The 22,344-nt window shown below is 38.2% G+C and overlaps 1 protein-coding gene across 5 annotated transcripts in view; it reads left to right on the top strand.

Annotated features, from left to right (window-relative positions):
- CCDC88A (coiled-coil domain containing 88A) overlaps positions 1–22,344 on the top strand; it is a gene marked incomplete at both ends in the record, with an annotated part of 155,010 nt that overhangs the window by 96,510 nt on the left and 36,156 nt on the right. For 3 of the 5 annotated variants that reach the window (XM_080712083.1, XM_080712081.1, XM_080712080.1), the window contains 2 exons: positions 519–660; positions 19,815–19,979. In XM_080712083.1, coding sequence (XP_080568209.1) covers positions 519–660; positions 19,815–19,979 — 307 coding nt within the window. The remainder of the gene's footprint in view (positions 1–518; positions 661–19,814; positions 19,980–22,344) is intronic. The other 2 variants (XM_080712084.1, XM_080712082.1) reach the window with 1 other exon arrangement.

Here is a 22,344-nt window from a genome sequence, read left to right as displayed (position 1 = left end):
TGTATAAAAACGTGAAAGTAGTGGGCATGGTGGGATGCCCATAACCTAGTCATTGAGAGGCTGAGGCAGGAGGATTGCAGGTTTGAGGACAGTCTCAGCAATTTAGTGAGATCTTGTTTCAAGGTAGATAGATAGATAGAATAATAATAATAGGGCCGGGATGTAGCTCAGAGGTAGAATGTTTCTAGATTCAATCCCCAATATCGCCAATAAGGTAAAATATTTGTGGTCATAAATTATCTTTAAAAATAATTTTCTCTAGCCAGGCATGGTGGCACATGCTTGTAATCCCAGCATTTGGGAGGCTGAGACCAGAGGATCACGGTTCACGGACAGACTCAGCTACTTAGTGAGGCCCTCTGTAAATTAGTGAGACCCTGTTTCAAGATAAAGAATAAAAAAAAGGGCAGGGGTGTAGCTCAGAGGTTGAATGCCCCTGGGTTCCATCCCCAGACCCTCAAAAGAAAAAATAATAATTTTTTCCAGTGGTGAACTATATTACTTTTGTACTTGGATAGTAGGTACAAACTTTTGGAATCAAAATTAGAATCTACTCTTAAGAAGTCTCTTGAAATAAAAGAAGAAAAAATTGCTGCTTTAGAAGCTCGATTAGAAGAATCCACAAATTATAACCAGCAGCTGCGCCAAGAACTTAAAACAGTAAGTTATCTTTTTGGAAATAATTTTAATATTTGGACAAAAATATATAATTATTTAGTCTATTTTCTTTTCATAAATTTTAGAGCATTCTTAAACAGATCTTTGTTATATGGGTCTGCTATAATTTATTTAGTCCTATTTCATGTATGTCCCTTATGAATTTGGGAACATCAGAATCCTATGGGTGGGATGAGGAAAAAACATGCTTATATCATTGAGGAAACTTTAAGTATGATGCTGGCACTTTACTCTGGTGTTCTTTTTTTATTGAGAATCCAGATAAAATTTTGATAGGCAGAGATACAATTATGAGGATATTATGTAGACGTAAACTGTATGTATGGTATGAGAAAACTTCTGAATTCTTCATAAATATGAGTTCTTCTTTACATGTGTTTTCTTATTTGAAATTACTTAGTGAAGTAAACACAATCTGCTTTTTCTAAGTAAGTATATTGAAATATAAGGGATTTGTCTGTTTCATAGGGTTAGTAGGTGGTAAATGGTAGAGTTTTGTTCTGGTTTATTCCTTTATATCTTCCCTGTCTGCATTACACAAGGAATGGTCTTAAAGTTAACTAAACATTTTGACTGACAAGATTACTGGAGACACCATTTAGAATGATTCTGTTCAGAAGATTGTAGGAAATATAGATTGATAGTAGGGAAATATCAGGTTTCCTTCTTCGCATAGTTGATTAAGAGCCATCTTCTCACCAGGTAATCATTTGGGCACAATATGAGGGTCACACTAGGTGTGTGTAGGGGCTGTTCTGGCTTTGAGACCTTATGCTTCATAGCAGTCATTACCTTTTGCCATTCCAGAGACAGAGGCATAGATTTAGGTCTCTGTAGTGCACATACCAATGAAAACCGTTCCAGAACCCAGTTGGGTATGGTAGCACACGCCTGTAATCCTAGTACTTGGAAAGCTGAGACAGGAAGATCACAGGTTCCCAGCCAGCCTTTGTTAACTTAGCAAGACTCCTGACTTAGTGAGACTGTTTCAAAGTGAAAAATAAAATGGGGCTAGGGGTAAAGTTCAGAGGCAGAATGTCCATGGGTTTAATCTCCAGTACCCCCAGTAATAATAATAATAATAATAATAATAATAATAATAATAATAATAATAATAATAATAATAATAAAAATAGCAGAGTTACTGAGCCCAGAAAAGTTCAGTCTTTTTTTTACTTTTTCATTCTACGTGTATTTTTTACTTTATGTGGTGTGTGTGTGTGTGTGTGTGTGTGTGTGTGTGTGTGTTTGGGTGGTACTGGGGTTCCTGGAAACCCTTCTACCTCCGAGCTACACTCCCACACCTATTTTTTTTTTTTTTTTTGAAACAGGGTCTCTTAAGTCAGCACAGCTGGCTTTGAACCTGTGTGATCCTCCTGTCTCTGCCTCTCAGGTGCAGGGATTACAAGCATGCGCCACCATGCCTGGCATACTTTATGTTTTATACTTCTATTGGTGCATTATAATCTCACATCACACCTAGTAATGGTGACATATATACACCACAGCACTTGGTGAGCTTTTCTCCAGTTCCCTTCCCACTCCCTTCTCCCCTATGTAAGTGTATTAAGATTGACATTGTTATTCTTACATATGTATATTCTCCTCCATTATCTGAAGTCCTTCTGGTATCCTAATTACTCCCTAGCTTCCACATAATAATAAAATGATTAGAAACTTTATTTCTTCTTACATGAGGCCCTTTTAGATAAATTTAATGACTTGGTTAGAGCTCTGTAGTTTATGAACCAAACTTTATTAGGCCAGTATGTAGTAATGATATGCTTTATAGCTTACAAACTCTGAATTTAATTTAATGGTGGCCATAATAATTTTGAATAGAATTTATAATACTTTCTTCTATATTTTTAAGTCTGTTAAATGTCATTGGAAAGTAACCTAAAACCCATTGATTCAAAATTTTCAGGAATTATCAAATTCAAAATTAATAAAGAGACTATGAAGTATGTTTAATATGCTGAATCTTAATGTCTGTTACATATTTAAAGTTATTTAAATTGAGTTAAAGTTCAAATACAGTTTACCAATCAGGGGTAATTTTTCTTTTAAGCAATATTACCTAGTGACATAAAGTGTTCTCAGCTTTTAATACTATACATGAAGAAACATACCACTTGAAGACAGAGTCTGAAAGTTACAGATGAAAAAGAAGATAAAATGGAATCATAAAAATACGTTTAAAAGAAGACAGAAGCCGGGTGTGGTGGTGCATGCTTCTAATCCCCGCGCTTGGGAGGCAGAGACAGGAGGATCGCGCAGGTTCGAAGTCAGTCGCACTGGCTTAGGAGACCCTGTTTCCAAATAAAAATATAAAAAAATAGGTCTGGGAGTGTAACCCCGAGGTAGAAGGGCTTCCAGGAACCCCAGTACCACCAAAAAAAAAAAAAGAAAAAAAGAAAAAGAAGAAATAGGAGCTGGGTGTGGTGGTACACACTTGTAATCCCAGTACTTGGGAGGCTGAGACAGGAGGATTGCAGGTTCTCAGCCAGCCTCAGCAGCTTGTGAAGCCTTCAAATTATTTAGACCCTATTTCAAAATTAAGAAGTTGGGGCCGGGCGTCGTGGCGCACGCTTATAATCCCCATGCTTGGGAGGCTGAGACAGGAGGATCACACAGGTTCGAAGCCAGCCTCAGCTACTTAGTGAGGCTCTCAGCAACTTAGTGAGACCCTGTTTCCAAATAAAATATAAAATAGGTCTGGGAGTATAGCCCGGAGGTAGAAAGCCTCTGGGTTCCACCCCAGTACCACCACCACCACCACACACACACACACACACACAGTAAAGAAGAAGTTGGGCATGGTAGTGCACTTCTGTAGTCCCAGTACTTGGAAGACTGAGACAGGAGGATCACCGGCTTACTGCCAGCCTCAAGGACTTGTGAAGCCCTCCTCAACTTAGTGAGATTCTGTTTCAAAATAAAGAATAAAAAATAGGGCTGGGGGTATAGTTTGGAGGTAGAATGTCCTTGGGTTCCATCCCCAGTACCACAAAAAAAAAAAAAAGAAGAATAAAAAGCTAGGTGTGGTGGCACACATTTACTGTAATCTCAGTACTTGGGAGGCTGACACAGGAGAATCACAGGTTCACAGCCTGCCTAAGCTATTTAGTAAGGCTCTCTGCAACTTAGACCCTGTTTCATAATAAAGAATAAAAAAATAGGGCTGCAGCCGGGTGTGGTGGTACACACTTGTAATCCCAGCACTTGGGAAGCTGAGACAGGAGGATTGTGCAGGTTCGAAGCCAGCCTCAGCTACTTAATGAGGTTCTCGGCAACTTAGTGAGACCCTGTTTACACATAAAATGCAAAATAGGCCCGGGACTGTAGCCCAAAAGTTGAAACCCTCTGGGTTCCATCCCCAGCGCCAAAAAAAAAAAAAAAAAAAAGAAAGAAAAAAGAAATCTGCGGGTGTAGCTCAGAGGTAATGCTCCTGGGTTCCATCCCCAGCACTGCAAATTAAATAAATAAATAAATAAATAAATAAATAAATAAGAATGAAAGAATAAAGAAGCCAGATGTGGTGGCACATACTTGTAATCCCAGTACTTAGGAGGCAAAGACAGGAGTATTGCAGGTTCGTGGCCAGCCTCAGCTACTTAATGAAGCTCTAGGTAACTTAGTGAGACCCTGTTTCTAAATAAAGAAAAAATAGGGCTGGAGTGTAGCTTGGAGGCAGGATCGTCTGGGTTCAATCTCCAGTACTGCAAAAAATAAAGAAAGAATTAAAAAATAGGACTTGGGGTTTAGCTTAGAGGTAAAATGCCCCTGGGTTAAATGCTCAGTACCGGAAAGAACTAAGAAGAAGAAAATAGGGAACAAAGTACAGAATAGACAAATTAAGAATAAACAGTAATAGGGCAGTTTTAAACCAGACCATATGGCTGGGTAGCTCAGTGGCAGGGCACTTGCCTAGCATGTGCAAGGTCCTGGTTCAATTTCTAGCACCACTAGAGAAGTTTAAGAGTATATATTTATATATTTACATATATTTATCAGTAATCACAATAAATGTAAAAGTTTAGAACATTCCTGTTAAAAAGTAAAGATTGAAAAATTAGACAAGCCAGGCATGATGGCACATGCTTGTAATCCCAATTCTTGGGAGGCTGAGACAGGAGAATCAGATCTCAGGTTCGCAGCCAGCCCCAGCTACTTAGTGAGTCCTTCTGCAATTTAGTGAGACCCTGTTTCAAAATAAAGAATAAGAAAATAGGGCTGGGGGTATAACCCAGAAGTAGATGCTCCTGGGTTCAATCTCCAGTATCAAATAAATAAATATTAGACAAAAACAAGACTCATCTATATGCCAAATACAAAAAAACCTGATGAGAGCCAGGCGTGGTGGCTCACGCTTGTAATCCCCACACTTGGGAGGCTGAGACAGGAGAATCACACAGGTTCGAAGCCAGCCTCAGCTACTTAGTGAGGCTCTCAGTATCTTAGTGAGACCCTGTTTCCAAAAATAGGTCTGGGAGTATAGCCCAGAGGTAGAAAGCATCTTGGTTCCACCCCCAGTACCACACACACACACACACACACACACAAAAAAAAAAAAACTGATGAAAAGATAATGTATCACTCTAATACTAAACAAAAGAAATGAAAGAATAAAGAAGCCAGGTGTGGTGGCACATACTTGTAATCCCAGTACTTGGGAGGCAAGGACAGGAGTATTGCAGGTTCGTGGCCAGCCTCAGCTACTTAGTGAAGCTCTAGGTAACTTAGTGAGACACACACACACACACATACACACACACACACACACAAAAAAAAACTGATGAAAAATAATGTATCACTCTTAATACTAAACAAAAGAAATGTTATTGTGACTACATTAGTAATAGGCAAAGTAAGTTATAGTACCTGGCTTAAAGAAGTTCATTTGCCAATTATAAGGAGGTCATTTTTTCACAGATATAAGAAGACTAAGTGTTCATATCTAATAACATCAAAATATAGGAAACAAGCTGGGCATGGTGACACAGGCTTGTAATCCCAGTACTTGGGAGACTGAGACAAGAGGATCACAGGTTCAAAGTCAGCCTTGGCAACATAGTGAGACCCTCTGCAACTTAGTGAGACTGTTTCCAAATAAGAATTAAAATTGTGTTGAGAATATAACTTGGATATAGAATGCCTTTGGGTTCCATTTCCAGTAGCAAAGAGGGGAAAATACATGAAACAAATAGAGAATTTCATGGAAAAAGAGAAATCTACAATTATACTTAAGGTTTGAATGCTGATCTCAACTAGTAAGAATGACTTCATCAGCTGGGCATGGTGTTGCATGCTTGTAATCCCAGTACTTGGGAAGCTGAGATGAAACGATCCAGGTTCTCGGCCAGCTTCAGCTACTTAGGCCCTCTGCAACTTAGTGAGATCCTGATAAAGAATAAAAAATCAGGCTAGGCATATAGCTCAGAAGGAAAATGCCCCTGGGTGTGGTCCTTAGCACCAAACACACACACACACACACACACACACACACACACACACACACACACAATGACTTCTTCAATTGGGTAAAAAGGCTTTTATGGACAGCCTACAGCTAACAGCATTCTTAGTCATGAAAGACTACTTTCCCCTTTTGCTAAGGAACAAAGCAAAAATGTTGTTCTCATTGTTTTTATTAAATGTTATATTATCGGTCCTAATCAGTGCATCAACATAAAGAAAAGAAGAGGCATACAAATTTGAAAAGAAGGAAAAATATCTTTTTTCACTTCTGACATGATTATATTCATGGCCGGGCGTGGTGGCACAAGTTTTTGTAATCCCAGCATTTGGGAGACTCAGACAAGAGGATCATGGTTTGAGGACAGCCTCAGCTACTTAGATTCTTTGCAACTCAGTGAGACCCTGTTTCAAAAATTAAAAAGTACAAAAATTAGGGCTGGAGGTGTATCTCAGAGGTAAAATGTCCCTGGGGTCGTCCATCCCCAGTACCGCAAAAAAAAAAAAAAAAAAAAGAAAGGAAAAAAAGAGGAAATTTACTGAAAAAACTCTTTTGCTAAGTGAATTTAACATTCTCACAAATAAAGGTCAGCCAGGCTTGGTGGTGCATGCTTGTAATCCCCGCCGCGCTTGGGAGGTGGAGACAGGAGGATCGTGCAGGTTCGAAGCCAGCTGTGCTGGCTTAAGAGACCTGGTTTCCAAATAAAAAGTATAAAATAGGTCTGGGAGTGTAACCCCGAGGTAGAAGGGCTTCCGGGAACCCCAGTACCACCAAAAAAAAAAAAAAAAAAAAAAACAGAAAAAATAAAGGTTAATATATAAAAGTTTACTGTATTTCTATGTAGTTGTTGAAAATGGCATTAAAAAAACCATTTACAATAGCATAAAGTAACACTTTTTAGGAGGTGAACTTAAGGAAATATGTATAAAACTTCACTGTGAATATAAATTTATAAAAAATTCAAAAGAACTCTTCTAGAAACATCTAAAGAATATCTTAGTAAAGCCAGATATGGTGATGCACTCCTGTAATCCCAGTGGGAATAACAGGTGTGCACTTTAATTGAGGTGCATGCCAAGGGAAACAGACATGAATGAAGATTGCAGTATCAAGGCCAACTTCAGCAGTTTAAACCCTCAGCAAGACTTAGCAAGACTCTGTTTAAAATGAATAAATAAAATAGGACTGGGGTGTGGCTTGGAGATAGAATGCCTCTGGGTTCAATCCCCAATGCCCTTTCTCCAAGAAAAAAAAAAAAGAATATTTTAGTCAATGAAAAGAAGCACCATATTCACTAATTGAAATTCTCAATATTGTTAAAGTAGCAGATCTCCCCAGATGGATTTTTGGGTTCAGCATAATTCACACACACACACACACACACACACACACACACACACACACACATATTTACATATATATGCAGTATTAAACTGATTCTAAAATATATCTGGAAATATTGACTAACTATTGAAAATTTGAATCAACTGGAACTATCTTACTGTTGGGAATATAAAATGTTAACAATTTAGAAAGCAGTATGGTAGTTTCTCATAAAGTCAAATACCTAGCCTATGAAATGACTCCTTTTGTTTACTTAAGATGCAAACATAAGTAAATGAATCTTATTTATTTATTGGTACTACAGATTGAACCCAGAGGCATTTTACCTCCAAGTTACACCCCAACCTGATTTTATTTATTTTGAAACAAGGTCTCAGCCAGGCGTGGTGGCACACACTTGTAATCCCAGCACTTGGGAGGCTGAGACAGGAGGATCACACAGGTTCAAAGCCAGCCTTGGCTACTTGGTGAGGATCTCAGCAATTTAGTGAGACCTGTTTCCAAATAAAGTATAAAATAGGTCTGGGACCACAAAAAAAAAAAAAAAGAGAGAGAGAAAGAAAGAAAGAAAGAAAGTCAGGATCTCACTAAGTTGCACCTTGCTACATTGCCAAGGCTGGCTTTGAACTTGAGATCCTCCTGGCTCAGCCTCCCAAATCCTGGGATTACAAGTGTGTGTCACCACACCCAGCTAGTGAATTAATTTTAGAGTGATGTAAATGTTCTGTCACATTAATAACATGAGTTACATGGGTATGTGCTGTTCTAAAAAAATCACCAAATTTTACTTAAAATCTGTACATTAGTAAATCTGTAAATTATACCTCAGTTTAAAAATCATATCTTTTGAAATTAATGAAAATTGAATTCATAGTAACATTCACAATGCTCTATTATTAAGTAAGCTATATTTTAATTGACTAGGGGGGACACACTGAATATTGACCCTCCGGGGGCATTCCATTTCCACGTTACACATCTAGTCCTTTTTATTTTTTTAATTTTGAAACACTGTCTTGCTAAATTGCTATGGCCAGCCTCAAACCTGTGGTCCTCCTGTCTCAGTTGCCCAAATACTGGGATTACAGGCATGTGTCACCATACCCGGTATATTAATTAGCTTATTTATTTATTTATTTTGGCAGACCACTTATTTTATTTTATTTTATTTTTTTATTGGTGCACTGTATTCATACATCATATTGGGATACAAACTTCTGTAGACATACATGCACACATCGCCCAGTCAGCCCCCACCCGATCCCCACCCCATTCTCTCCCCATCCCTCCCTCCCATGCTTGGCTTAGTGGTTGACATCTAGTATTATAGCAATTTATCCAAAATTAAAAATGATAATCTCACATAACAGTTTCATTTGTCTGATACCAAGCTTTTGATGACTTAAAGATAACATTTCAATATTTCTTTTTACTTTCTTACCAGAGAATATTTTTTTTCTATTTTTTTTAGGTGAAACTATCATATATTTATATATTTATTTTTCAGAAAAAAACTCTATCCTAATATGGAATATGGACTCTAGATACCCAAAACGATCTTGAAAAAGAACAAAGCTAGAAGATATATATTTTCTGATTTCAAACCATATAAAGCTACAATAATTGAAACAGTGTAGTACTATTCTAAAGACAGATATATAAACCATTGGAGTTAAATAAAAGCCTAGAGCTAAATTCTTCCCTATATTGTCAAGTTATTTTTGACAAGGTTTCCACGAACATTTGGTGGTGGAAAAAATAATCTTTTAACTAAATATTGTTGAAACATAATAATTACATGGAAAAGAATAAAGTTGGACCCTTACCTAATCCCATATACAAATATTAACCCAAAATAGATAATAGACCTAAATATAAATCTTAAGACTATAAACTTTTAGGAGAAAATCTGGGTCATAAAACTTCACAACATTGAAATTGGCAGTGATTTCTTGGATATGATTTCAATGGCACAGGCAACAGAAGAGTATACAAACTCCCTAAAAAATAAAAACATATTGTATATCCAAAGACAATGTAAACAGAGTTAACAGTTACTAATAGAATGGGATAAAATATTTCCAAATGCTATATCTGAAGGTATATTAATATTCCAACTAGAAATCCTAAAAATTAACAACAAGGCAAACAATACAATTTGGAGATAGGTAAAAGACTAACATAAATAATGAATCTTCACAGATAAGCAATCTTAGTTGTCTGTTGGATGGAAACTCTTGTTTCTCTGGTTCTGGTGTGTGTTACGTATTTCTTCTTTGTAGTTAATCTCTTTGAGTATTTTCTCTAGTGCTGGTTTTGAAGACAAAAATTCCTTCAGTTTCTGTTTGTCATGGAAGCTTCTTATTTCCCCATCTAATTTGATAGAAAGTTTTGCTGGGTAGGAAATTTTTGTCTGGAAGTTGTTTTCTTTCAGAATTTGGAATGTGTTACTCCAAGCCCTTCTGGCTCTCATGACTTGGTTTGGGAAGTCTGGAGTGATTCTAATTGGCTTGCCTCTGAATGTCACTTGGCCCTTTGTTTTTGTTGCCTTTAAGATTCTCTGCTTGGCTTCCACATTGGTCATTTTGACAATTATGTGGCGTGGGGATCCTCTTCTCCGATCCTGTCTAAAGGGAGTTCTATAAGTTTCCTGGACCTGTGTATCAACCTCTTGCTCTATGTTTGGAAAATTTTCTGCTATTACTTCCTTGAAGAGATTGTTGATCCCTTTGGTTTCACCTTCTTTTTCCTCCTCTATTCCAATTATTCTTAGGTTAGCTCTCTTAAAATGGGCCCATATTTCTTCAATATCAGATTCCTGCTGTCGGATATTTTTTCCTACATTAGAAACTATGAGTTCATTTTTGGAATGATCATCTTCTAAGAGTGAGATTCTGTTCTCCATGTGGTCTAATCGGTTGTTTGTGCTTTGAATTGAGGCCTTTACTTCATTAATTGCATCCTTTATCTCTTTTTGGCTCTCTCTGAGTTCTTTTTTTTTTTTTTTTTTTTTGGTGGTACTGGGGTTCCTGGAAGCCCTTCTACCTCCGGGCTACACTCCCAGACCTATTTTTACATTTTTATTTGGAAACAGGGTCTCCTAAGCCAGCGCACGCGGCTAGCTTTGAACCTGCGCGGTCCTCCTGTCTCTGCCTCCCAAGCGCGGGGATTACAAGCGTGCGCCACCACGCCCGGCTCTCTCTGAGTTCTTTTCAAAGCACCTCTATTATTTCTACAGTTATTTTCCTGATTTGATCTTCTAGAAATCTCTGATTTTCTGTTTTATCGGGTTCTGATGTTGTGGGGTTGTGGGCATTCATTGCTCCAGTGTTATTCCTCTTTCCCATGATTTCAGAAGTTTGTGCCTTCTCTGGGTTCTTCCCTTGGGTCACTATGACTTCACTTAAGGTGTTCTGGTTCTCGAGTCAGTAGTATCTCAGACCCCACTACTCCTTTACTGGGTTTTATCACAGAGTCTCCGACCCAGAGAGTCGATAGAGGCTGCTTTAGACTGTGGGGGGTGCCAGGTTGCACGTTCTCCTATGGTGTGATATCTCTGCCACCGCCCCTCCCCCACTGGGTCAAGTCCCAGGTAGTACAGTACTGGGATTTCTCCTCTGTGGCCCGCAATTTGACTCACTGTTCTTGAGTACGCAGATGTAGCTGTACTGGATTCGGTGAATTCTCTGCTGCTGCCGCCGGTGGCATTATGGCGCTGCTGCTATGCCCTCGGCCCTGAGGCTGGCGTATTTCTTCTTGGTTTTGATTTCCACTCTGAATCCCTGCGGCGTGTGCTGAGCTCAGCCACTGGGAGCTTTAGATTTTACCTGCGGCGAGAAATCCCGCCTGGCTGTTCTGCAGCGGCTCACCTCGGCTTGCTGTAGCCATCCAGTGAATTTGCCGCTGCCGCCGGCAGTATGGCACTGCTGCCGCTTCCTCGGGCGTGAGGCCGGTTATCTCCTCTGTGGCTCTGAGCTCTGTTCTCAGTCCACTTTCTCTCTGGAGCCTGGTGATTTTTTTGTTTCTCTGGTGATGGTGTTTTCTGGCTATGAAAGGCGCTGATTTTGTGGTAATGGAGATTGCTTGTTAGCGGGGCTCTTAAGCCCCGCTTTTCTTGGTCGCCATCTTCCCAGAAGTCCTAGCTTATTTATTTATTTAGTGGTACTGGGGATTGAACCTAGAGCCATTCTACGTCCAATCTAGAATAAAAAGAATTCCTACGTGTTTTTTATTTTGAAATAGGGTCTTGCTAAATTTCTGACCTTGAAACTGCCATCATGATCCTCCTGTTTCAGCTTCTTAAGTACTGGGATTATAGGTGTTCACCAGCACACTCAGTTTAGTTGGCTAATTTTCAATTTAACTTGATTGCTTTGTTACAATAGTGGTGGTGGTGGTGGTGGTGGTGGTGGTGGTGGTGGTGGTGGTGGTGGTGTGTGTGTGTGTGTGTGTGTTGTTTTCTGGGGATTGAACCCAGAGAATTCTGCCTGTGAGCTCCATTTCCAGCCTTTTTTTTTTTTTTTTTTTTTTTTTGAAACAGGGCCTCACCGAGTTATGGCACACTGGCCTTGAACCTGTGATTTTCCTGTCTCAGCCTCCCAAACACTTAAATTACAGGCCCATACCACTATGCCCAGCTACAAAGATTGTTTATCTTGACTCACGCTATTCATTTCCCATGTATACTCCCCGCCCTATTTTTTTAATATTTTATTTTTATGTGGATCATACTGAAAATGGCATACATTCAGACAGTGCTTGGTGCCCTCCCCCACTTCCCATAGTGGCTGAACTAGTTTGCACTCCCACCAGCAATGTAAAAGAGTTTCTCTTTTCCCACATCCTCACCAGTATTTGTTGTTATTTGACTTCTTTGTGCTTGCCACTCTGATTGGGGTTAGATGGAATTTCAGCATAGTTTTGTTTTGCATCTCCCTGATGGCTAATGATGTTGAACATTTTTTCATGTATCTATTGGCCATTTGTATCTCTTTTGTGAAGGGTCTTCAATTCAGTTGCCCATTTCTTGATTGGGTTATTTGTTTTGCTAGTGTTGAGCCTTTTGAGCTCTTTGTATATTCTGCATATTACCCTCTATCGGAGTGGTGGCTGGTAAAGATCTTCTCCCATTCTGTGGGCTTTCTCTTTAGTTTCTTGATGGTTTCCTTTGATGAGCAGAAACTTTTTAGTTTGATGCCATCCCACTTGTTAATTCTTGCTTTAATTTCCTGCACTTTAGAGGTCTTGTTGAGAAAGTCACTGCCTTTGCCTATATGTTGGAGTGTTGAGCCTATGCCCTCCTCTAATAACTTCACAGTCTCTGGTCTAATTTCTAAGTCTTTGATCCATCTCGAATTGATTCCTTTGCATGGTAAGAGGTAAGGATTTAGTTCCATCTTTCTACAAATGGATAGCTAGTTCTCCCAGCACCATTTGTTGAAAAGGCTGTCTTTTCTCCAACATATGAGTTTGGCCCCTTTGTCAAAGATCAGTTGTCTATTGGTGTGTAGGTTTGATTCGGTATCTTCTATTCTGTTCTATTGGTCTGTATGTCTGTTGTTGTGCCAATACCACGCTGTTTTTACTACTATGCTCTGTAGGATAATTTGTAGTCAGGGATTATGATACCTCCTGCATGGTTCTTATTGCAGAGAATTGCTTTGGCTATTCTGGGTCTTTTCTTTCTTTATATAAAATTCATGACTGATTTTTTTAGGTCCGTGAAGAATGTCATTGGTATTTTGATAGGAATTGCATTGAATTTGTAGATCACTTTTGGCAGAATGGGCATTTTGATGTTATTTATTCTGCCTATCCATGAGCAAAGATCTTTCTATCTTCCAAGATCTTCAATTTATTTCTTTAATGTTTTATAGTTTTTATTGTAGAAGTCTTTCACATGTTTGGTTGGGTTTATTCTTAGGTATTTTATTGGTTTGGCGGTTATAATGAATGGAATTGTTTTCTTTATTTCTTTGATTGTGGATTTATTGTTAGCATATAGAAAAGCAACTTATTTCTTTAATTGATTTTATATCCTGCAATTTTGCTGAATTGGTTAATCAGCTCCAATAGTCTTTTGGTTGAGTTCTTTGGGTCTTCTAGATAAAGAATCATATCATCTGCAGACAAGGATAATTTCAATTCCTCTTTTTCTATTTGAATTCCTTTGATTTCTTTCTCTTGTCTTATTGCTATGGCAAGAGTCTTGAAGACTTTATTGAAAAGGCGTGGTTAGAGTGGGCATCCTTGTTCCTGATTTTAGAGGAAATTCTTGCAGGTTTTCCCCATTCAATATGATGTTGGCTTTGGGTTTATTGTATAGTGGCTTAATGGTGTTGAATTAAGTTCCTTCTGTTCCCATTTTCTGCAGTGTTTTTAACATGAATGGGTGTTGGATTTTGTTCTGTTTATGTGGTGAATACCATGTATTGATTTGCATATGTTAAACAAGCCTTGCTTTTCTGGGATGAAACCCACTTGGTCATGGTATACAATTCTCTTGATATTGTTCTGAATGTATATAGCTAGTATTTTGTTTAGAATTTTTGCATCTATGTTTATCAAGGATATTGGTCTTTAATTTTCCTTTCTTGAGGTATCTTTATTTGGTTTGGGTATTAATGTGATACTGGCCTCATAGAAGGAATTTGGGGAAATTCTATCTTTTTCAGTTTCCTGGACCAAGTTGTGAAGTATTGGGATTAGTTCTTTACTGAAGGTTTTGTAGAATTTAGCTGGAAACTTGTCAGGATCTGGGCTTTTCTTTGATGGCAGAATTTTTATTGCTGTTTCTATTTTTTTGCTTGTTATTGGTTAGTTTAGGCTTGCTATGTCCTCTTGGTTCAATTTATGTAGGTTATATGTGCTTAGAAAGTATCGATTTTGTCCATGTTTTCCTGTCTATTGGAATATAAATTTTCAAAATAGTTTCTGATAATCCTTTGAATTTCCCCACTGTCTGTGATGATATCTCCTTTTTCATTTCTGATTTTAATTATTTGACTTGATTCTCTCTTTTGGTTAGGTTGGCCAGGGGTTTGTCAACCTTATTAATCTTTTCAAAGAACCAGCCTTTTTCTTTTGTTGATTTTTTGAATTGTTTTTTTATCCTCTATTTCATTTATTTCTGCTCTGATTTTTAATAATTTCCTGCCTTCTGCTAGCTTTGGGATTAGACTGTTGCAGTTTTTCTAGTGTTTGAGATGCATCATTAGGTTGTTTACTTGGTGACTCTCTGTTCTTCGTATGTGGGCACTCAATGTTATAAACTTTCCTCTTAACACTGCCTGCAAAGTGTCCCATAAATTTTGGTAATTTGTGTTTGTTTTTATTTAATTCCAAAATTATTTTTATTTCTCTTATTCATTTTATTTATTTATTTGTTTACTTATTTATTTTTGTGGTACTGGGCATGGAACCCAGGGGCATTTCTACCTCTGGGCTATCCTCCCAGACCTATTTTATAGTTTATTTGGAAGCAGGGTCTCATTAAGTTGCTGAGAGCCTCACTAAGTAGCTGAGGCTGGCTTCGAACCTGTGCAGTCCTCCTGTCTCAGGCTCCCAAGCGCTGGGATTATAAGTGTGCACCACCACATCCAGCTCTCCCCTTATTTCTCATCTTACACACTCATCATTCAGTAGTGTATCATTCAAACTCCATGTATTTAAATAGTTTCTTTTGATCTTCCTGTTGCTGATTTCTGTTTTTTTTTTTTTTTCTTGCGGTAATGGGGATGGAACCCAGAGTCACTCTTTCTTTGAGCTACCCCCAGCCCTGTAATTTATTCTTTATTTTGAAACAGGGTCTCACTGAGTTGCAAAAAGCCTTACTAAGTAGCTGAGGCTGTCCTCCAACCACGATCCTCCTGTCTTAACCTCCCAAATGCTGGAATTACAAGCATGCGCCCCCACACCCGACTCCTGTTGTTGATTCCTACTTTCATTCCATTGTGGTCTCAAAAGATGCAGGGAATTATATCTTTTGAATTTTCTGGTGCTTGCTTTGTGGCCTAGGATGTGATCTATTTTGGAGAAGATTCCATGGGCTGCTGAGAAGAATATGTATTCTGCTATTCCTGAGATCTGTTTGGTTTATAGTTTTAGTTCTGAAGTCTTTACTCATCTTTTTTTCTTGAAGATCAATCTAGTGGCATGAGAGATGTCTTGAAGTCTCCCAGTATTATTGTATTTGGGTCTATTTGAGATCTGATGTCCTTGAAGGGTTTGATTTACAAATGTGGGTGGACCCACATTTGGGACATAAATATTTACTATCGTTATATCTTCTTGGTGAATTGTTTCTCTGAATAAAAGGAAATGCCCTGCTTTGTCTCTCCTAATGTATTTTAGCTTAAATTCTGTTTTGTTGGATATTAGCGTTGCTACCCCTGCCCGTTTTGGGTCTCCATTAGCATGATATATCTTCTTCCATCCTTTTACTTTCAGTCTATGAATGTGTTTGGCTGTGAGTTTCTTGCAAGCAGCATATATTTGAATTATGTTTTTAATCTACATTGCCAGTCTCTGTCTTTTAATTGGTGAGTTAAGTCCTTTGACGTTCAGGGTTATTATTGAAATATGATTTTTGTTTACTGTCATTTTGTGTTCTGTCTTCTGCTTCATATAATGCTAATTCTTTTTTACTAAGTTGCCCCACTGATCAACTTCATCTCTTCTCTGGTTCTGAAATTTGCTTCTGTTTTCTTTAAGTATTTTCTCTAGGGTTGGCTTTGTATTCATGAATATTTTGAGATTATGCTTATCTTGAAACATTTTTTCTCCATCTTTTTTCTTTTTTTTTTTTTTTGGCAGATCTAGAGATGGAACCCAAGGGCGTTCGACCTCCTAGCTACACCCCCTGCCCTGTTTTTTATTCTTTATTTTGAAACAGGGTCTCACTAACTTGCGCAAGGCCTCATTAAATAGCTGAGACTGTCCCCAAACCACGATTCTTGGTCTCAGCCTCCCAAATGCTGGGATTGCAAGCATGTGCCACCATGCCCAGCTTCTTCATCAATTTTGAATAATATCCTTGCTGGATATAGTCGATTTGGTTGGAATTGTTTTCTTCCAGGGTCTGAATTACATCATACCAGTCTCTCCTGGCATTTATGACTTAGGTCGTAAAGTCTAGGGTGATTTTTATTATTTTGCCCTTATTTGTCACCCGTTCTTTTGTTTTCACTCCTTTTAAGATTCTTTATTTGGCCTCTGTGTTGGTCATTTTGATTATTACATGGCATGGGAAGGTTCTTTGATCTTGTTTTAGCAGTGTTCTGTATGTCTCTTGAATATGTATGTCCAAGTCTCTTTCCATTTTGGAAAATTCTCTGAAATTATTTCTCTGAAGAAATTATGAATACTCTTGGTCTGTACTTCTATCCCTTCTTCAATGCCTTTTATCCATAAGTTAGGATGTTTCATGTTGTCCCATAGTTGTTGGATGTTTTAAGTTTTGTTGCTGTAATGACTTTTGTATGCTGTTGACTATGCTTTCAGTTTTGAATGAACTGTCTTCTAACAGTGATATTCTATTTTCTATTTCATCTAATCTTCCAGAGAATTTATTTCTATTGCTGTCTTCATTTCATTTATTGAGTCATTTCATTGCAGACCTCATTCTGATTCTTTGCTAATGTCTCCATTTCTTCTTTCATTTTCTGTACACTTGCTGTGAGGCCTTTCTTCATATTGAAGATCAGGATTCGGAATTCTCCTTTTGCATTTCTTGTAGGCCAGTATTCATGATTTCCCTTATTTTCTCACTGTTCCTAGTTCTCATATTTTTAGGGTTCTCAGGCTTTTCTGATGTCCTGGTATCATCTGTTTTGTGTGTGATTCTGTAGGTATTTTATCTGATCCAATCTTAGTAGTAGGAATTTAGAGGTGTCAGCAGGTAAGCATTGCTTTTTTTCAATGGTGAGGGTTGGGTAAGGGGGAAGGACCTGGGGTGATGGGTACAGGAGTTGGGTGAAGTAGAAGATATGATTAGGTTGAGTAAGAATTAATTATAGTAAGGTAGTATCTTGTTGAGAATGAGAGAAGGTTAGATAGTAGGACTCTTGTAGTTAGTAGAGAATTTAAGTATTGAGATATGAAATAGCTTGAATATAAAACAAGGAGATACAGTAAGGGAAAAAAAGAAAAGATTTTAGGCTAGAGTGAGGACATTTGTAAAAGGAATGGGGAGAAGGAGCAAACAAACAAATAAAGTAGCAAAACAGGTTACAAAAACTAACAATTATAAATCAAAGACAAAAAACAAAAGAAAAAAGGAATAAGAAAGAGGAAAAAAAGGACAAAAATATAAAAGAACTAGAAACAGTGAGAGAAAAACAAACAACCCCCTTCAAAAAAAAAAACAGCAGTCCTGCTCATTTACATATATAGGGCCGGGGCGCATTTAATATCTGTATGTCTGTTCACTGTGGTAGATTCTGGAGCATATTCTAACATCTCTTATTTGTTCCATAACCTATTGTCAGCTTTGGAACCCACTCTATGAGTGTTCACGCCCCTCTCTCGCCTCTGACAGCTTTGTGTTTATGTGTCAGGACATCACACCAGCAGAGGGTGTCCAGTTTAGTCTTGTGACCCTGTGAAGGTACTGTGCCTCAAGTGCCTTTGCTGTGTCTCTGGAGGTTCTAATTGGACTACCTGGCCTTAACCCGCGGGGTCCCATGGCTGCTTTGGGGTGGTCTTCCTCTGAGTACCAAGTAAAGCAAGTGGTTACCTGGCTGTCCTGCTGCCAGGTCTCTGAGAGCACACTCTGCCACCACAGGTGCTGCCTTTGGTGAGTGCACAGGCTTTTGGATCTTTTTCTGCGTCCCTGAAGTGTGGTGCTGGTTGCTTAAGGTGTTGGAGCTCTGCCGCTGTTTTTCTTGCACTTCCAAGTTTTTGGATTATTTTTCTGGATTTCTTGGGGCTGCAGCACCAGAGTCAGCCAGAGCAGGCACTCGCAGTTTGGACCAGCAGTCCGAAATGGTGCTGGCACCAGACTGCAGCGCACCAGGTCAGTTGCGCCCTTGGGCTATTTGCAGTGGATCTCACAGTTCAGGGTATTGGATTTCTTTTGCCATGGTTCCTGTTTCTGTTTGGTTTGTAAGCTGTATTTATTTTTTTTGTCAAGTTTTGGGGAAACTGTCCCCGGGGACCCCTGTTAGGGTCCTGGACACAATTTCCCTCAAACCACAACAAAACCCAAAAAACAGAAAAACTACTGGTTCTTGTCCTGAGCTAAGGATAAATACACATTAGCCCAGACTCTTGCTGAAGACTTAAAGAAGTTTATTAAAAAGATAGAAATAAAGAAGATAGTTATAGCCCCATGCCAGAATGGCATGGGGGGTGTCAAATGAATGCCCCACCAAAGATACAACATGTGAACCGGACTTTTTATACCAATGACCTCCATCTTGTTTACATAATTCTGACACAGTAAACTCCCTGTAAGGTTCCTCTGCCAGCAAGGTGTGGCAAGGTGTCTCTTTTCAGGAAGATCAACCCTCTCCTCCCATCCTAGCTAGATTATCCAGTTATTATGTAAACCTGTCTTTAGAATGAGGATGAGGAAGTCCTAGTTCCTCTCTCCTATAGACTTGCTAATTACCTTTAGCTAGGTTAATGTACGTTGGAATAATTGCCTGCTTCTAGGCAGAAACCAAGTCCTTTTACAGATTTGCCCCTCACCCAATTTTTAGAATATATTAATAATCATAGCTTTCTCAAATCTTCCTAGGTCATTCCCAATAATGGTACACTTAGCAACATATCTGTGTCTGCCTAACCTAATTTTTATTTATTTACTTATTTGGTACTGGAGATTGAACCCAGAGGCTTTCAACCTCCCAGCTTCACCTCCAACCTGATTTTTCTTTACTTGGAAACAGGGTCTCACAAGGTTGTGGAGAGCCTTGCTATGTTGCTGAGGCTGGATTTGAACCTGTGATCCTCCTCTCTCATCCACCCAAGTACTGGGATTAAAAATATGTGCCACTACCTCTGGGCTGCTTAACCTGTTCTTGAGGGTCTTTTTCATCATAAACAGTATTATTTGAAATTACAGAATGTATTATAGGAGCATGGCACATAAGCAAAGTATATATAATATTTCTAGAAGGAATGATATGCCTTGTAAAAATCACAAATTTTGATCATGTTAGTAATGATAATTATACTATTAATCATATTTCTTTATAAAGTGCCTAGCTTATGTCATATTTACTGAATTTAATAGAGTCAAATAAGTAACTGAAAAGTAAAACTGGTAATTTTTCTTTCTCCCCATAAAAATATTTTAAACAAAATTTAGGTGAAAAAAAATTATGAAGCTCTTAAACAGAGACAAGATGAGGAAAAGATGATGCAGAGTTCTCCTCCAGTATGTGGTGAAGATAACAAATGGGAACGAGAAAGTCAAGAAACAACCAGAGAGCTTCTGAAAGTTAAAGACAGGTTAATTGAAGTAGAAAGAAATGTAAGTGTTTTAAAATTTTTAATAGTACTGTTTTGTTTTTTTGGTACAGGGGATTAAGCCCAGAGGCATTCTACCACCAAGTTATGCCCTCAGCTCCATTTTATTTATTATGGAAACAGGGTCTCATTAAGTTTCTGAGGCTAGCTTCAAACCTGCAATCCTCATATCTCAGCCTCCCAAATACTAGGATTACAAGTGTGTTCCACTATACCTGGCTTAAAAGTGCTTTAGAAGTAGAGTCAGCCGGGCATGGTGGCGCACATTTGTAATCCCAGCATTTGGGAGGCTGAGACCAGAGGATCGCGGTTCACGGACAGCCTCAGCTACTTAGTGAGGCCCCTCTGCAACTCAGTGAGACCCGGTTTCAAAATAAAGAATAAAAAATAGGGCAGGGGGTGTAGCTCGGAGGTCAAATGCCCCTGGGTTCCATCCCCAGACCCGAAAAAAAAAAAAAAAGTAGAGTCATTGGATATATTTATCTTATATAAATTAGAAATTATATAATTTTTATATAATTTTATATGACTTGTAATTTTATACTTTATTACGTGTGTGTGTGTGTGTGTGTGTGTGTGTGTGTGTGTGTGTGTGTGAGTGATAACAGGGGCAGTCTACCTCCAAGCTACACCTCCAGCCCTATTTTTTCTTCTAGTAAAGTAGCTATCCCCAGCCTTAGTTTCTTCATAATATTTTTCTTCACTAATGAAGTTATATTTTCTATTTATTTATTTGTTGCTTGTCTATGGCCAGAAGTCCTATGATAGCAGATGGTTTGTCTTTCTGTTTCCCCACTGTTTTTGGTATCTAAAATAATTCCTGGTAGGTAGTAGATACTTAATAAATATACACTGAATGAGTTCAGTAAATACTTGATAGTAAACAAGAAACAAACACATTTAACAATAAATGTTTACCTTCAAAGATGAATGAGCTTCAGGGACATAAATGTTAACAAGCAAAATAGTTGTGGCTGTTATTACTGGGTTTGTTTGTTTTAAAAGTTTAATATAAAGTAATGCAGTTAATAAAAACTTACAACCATAAAACCAAAAATTAGTCCCCATGTCATTGATTTCTACTTTCTTGTCCAAAAATAATCTCTGCATATAGTGTATCTTCCCAATGTTTATGGTTTATGTGTGGGAATATTTTTAACTGTGGGATCATGTTTTACAAAATTCTTAATTTGCACTTTCCAGTTAAGTTCTCTTTGAGATCTCTCAATTTTGTTCTTTGTTGTTGTTGTTTTGTTTTGGGGGAGTTTTTTTTGCAGTACTGGGAATGGAACCCAGAGCCATTCTACTTCTGAGATACATCCCCCAGCCCTATTTTCTTTTTTATTCTTTATTTTGAAACAGAGTTGCAAAGGTTCTAACTATGTAGCTGAGGCTGTCCAGGAACCAAGATCATGATCCTCCTGTCTCCCCCTCTTGAATGCTGGGATTACACGCATATGCCACCACGCCTGGCTACCATAATTTATTTAAATAAATTCTAAACATTATATATATATAATATATATAATATATAATATATATATTCATATTCATTTATTTCTGGGGGTGTGTGTTTGGTTGATGCTTTTTAATTAGCCTTTAAAAAATCATGCCAATTTTCATTCGCACTAATAGAGTACCTATCTTTACTGAACATTAAGTATTACCGGAATTTTAACTTTTTTTTTTTTTCAGTACTGGCAATGGAACCCAGGGGCATTTTACCTCCTAGCTACACCCCCAGTCCTATTTTTTATTCTTTATTTTGAAATGGGTTCTCACTGAGTTGCAAGTATCTGAGACTGTCCACAAACCCAGATCCTCCTGTCTCAGCCTCCCAAATGCTGAGATCACAAGTATTTCCCATAGATAAGTAAAATGGTTTACTTTTTGTGTCAAGATGGTATACAAATACATCAGTATTTCATATTATTTTTTCCTGTATAATTTTTTCATCCTTTATTTGAACAAAAGAATAGTTTAATATCAAAACCCATCTTAAGCTGGGCATGGTGGCACGTGCGAATAATCACAGTATTTAGGAGGCTGAGACAGGAACGTTGCAGGTTCGAGGACAGCCTCAAAAGTAGTGAGACTCTTATCAACCTAGTGAGACCCTGTTTCCAAATAAGAAATAAAATCAGATTGGGGGTGTAGCTCGAAGGTAGAATGCTTCTACGTTCAATCCCCAGTATCACACACACACACAAAAGAAAAAAACCATCTTAAAACATTCTGTTTTTGAGCCAGGAGTGGTGGTGCATGCTTGTAATCCTAGCATTCAGGAGGCTGAGACCGGAGGATCATGGTTTGCAGACAGCCTCAGCTACTTAGTGAGGCCCTCTGCAACTCAGTGAGACCCTGTTTCA

Source organism: Muscardinus avellanarius, assembly GCF_963383645.1.
Source record: "Muscardinus avellanarius genome assembly, chromosome: 15".
Classification (NCBI taxonomy): Eukaryota; Metazoa; Chordata; class Mammalia; order Rodentia; family Gliridae; genus Muscardinus; species Muscardinus avellanarius.
Note: the sequence above shows the minus strand (reverse complement) of the source record. Positions and strands in the feature narration are given on the sequence as shown.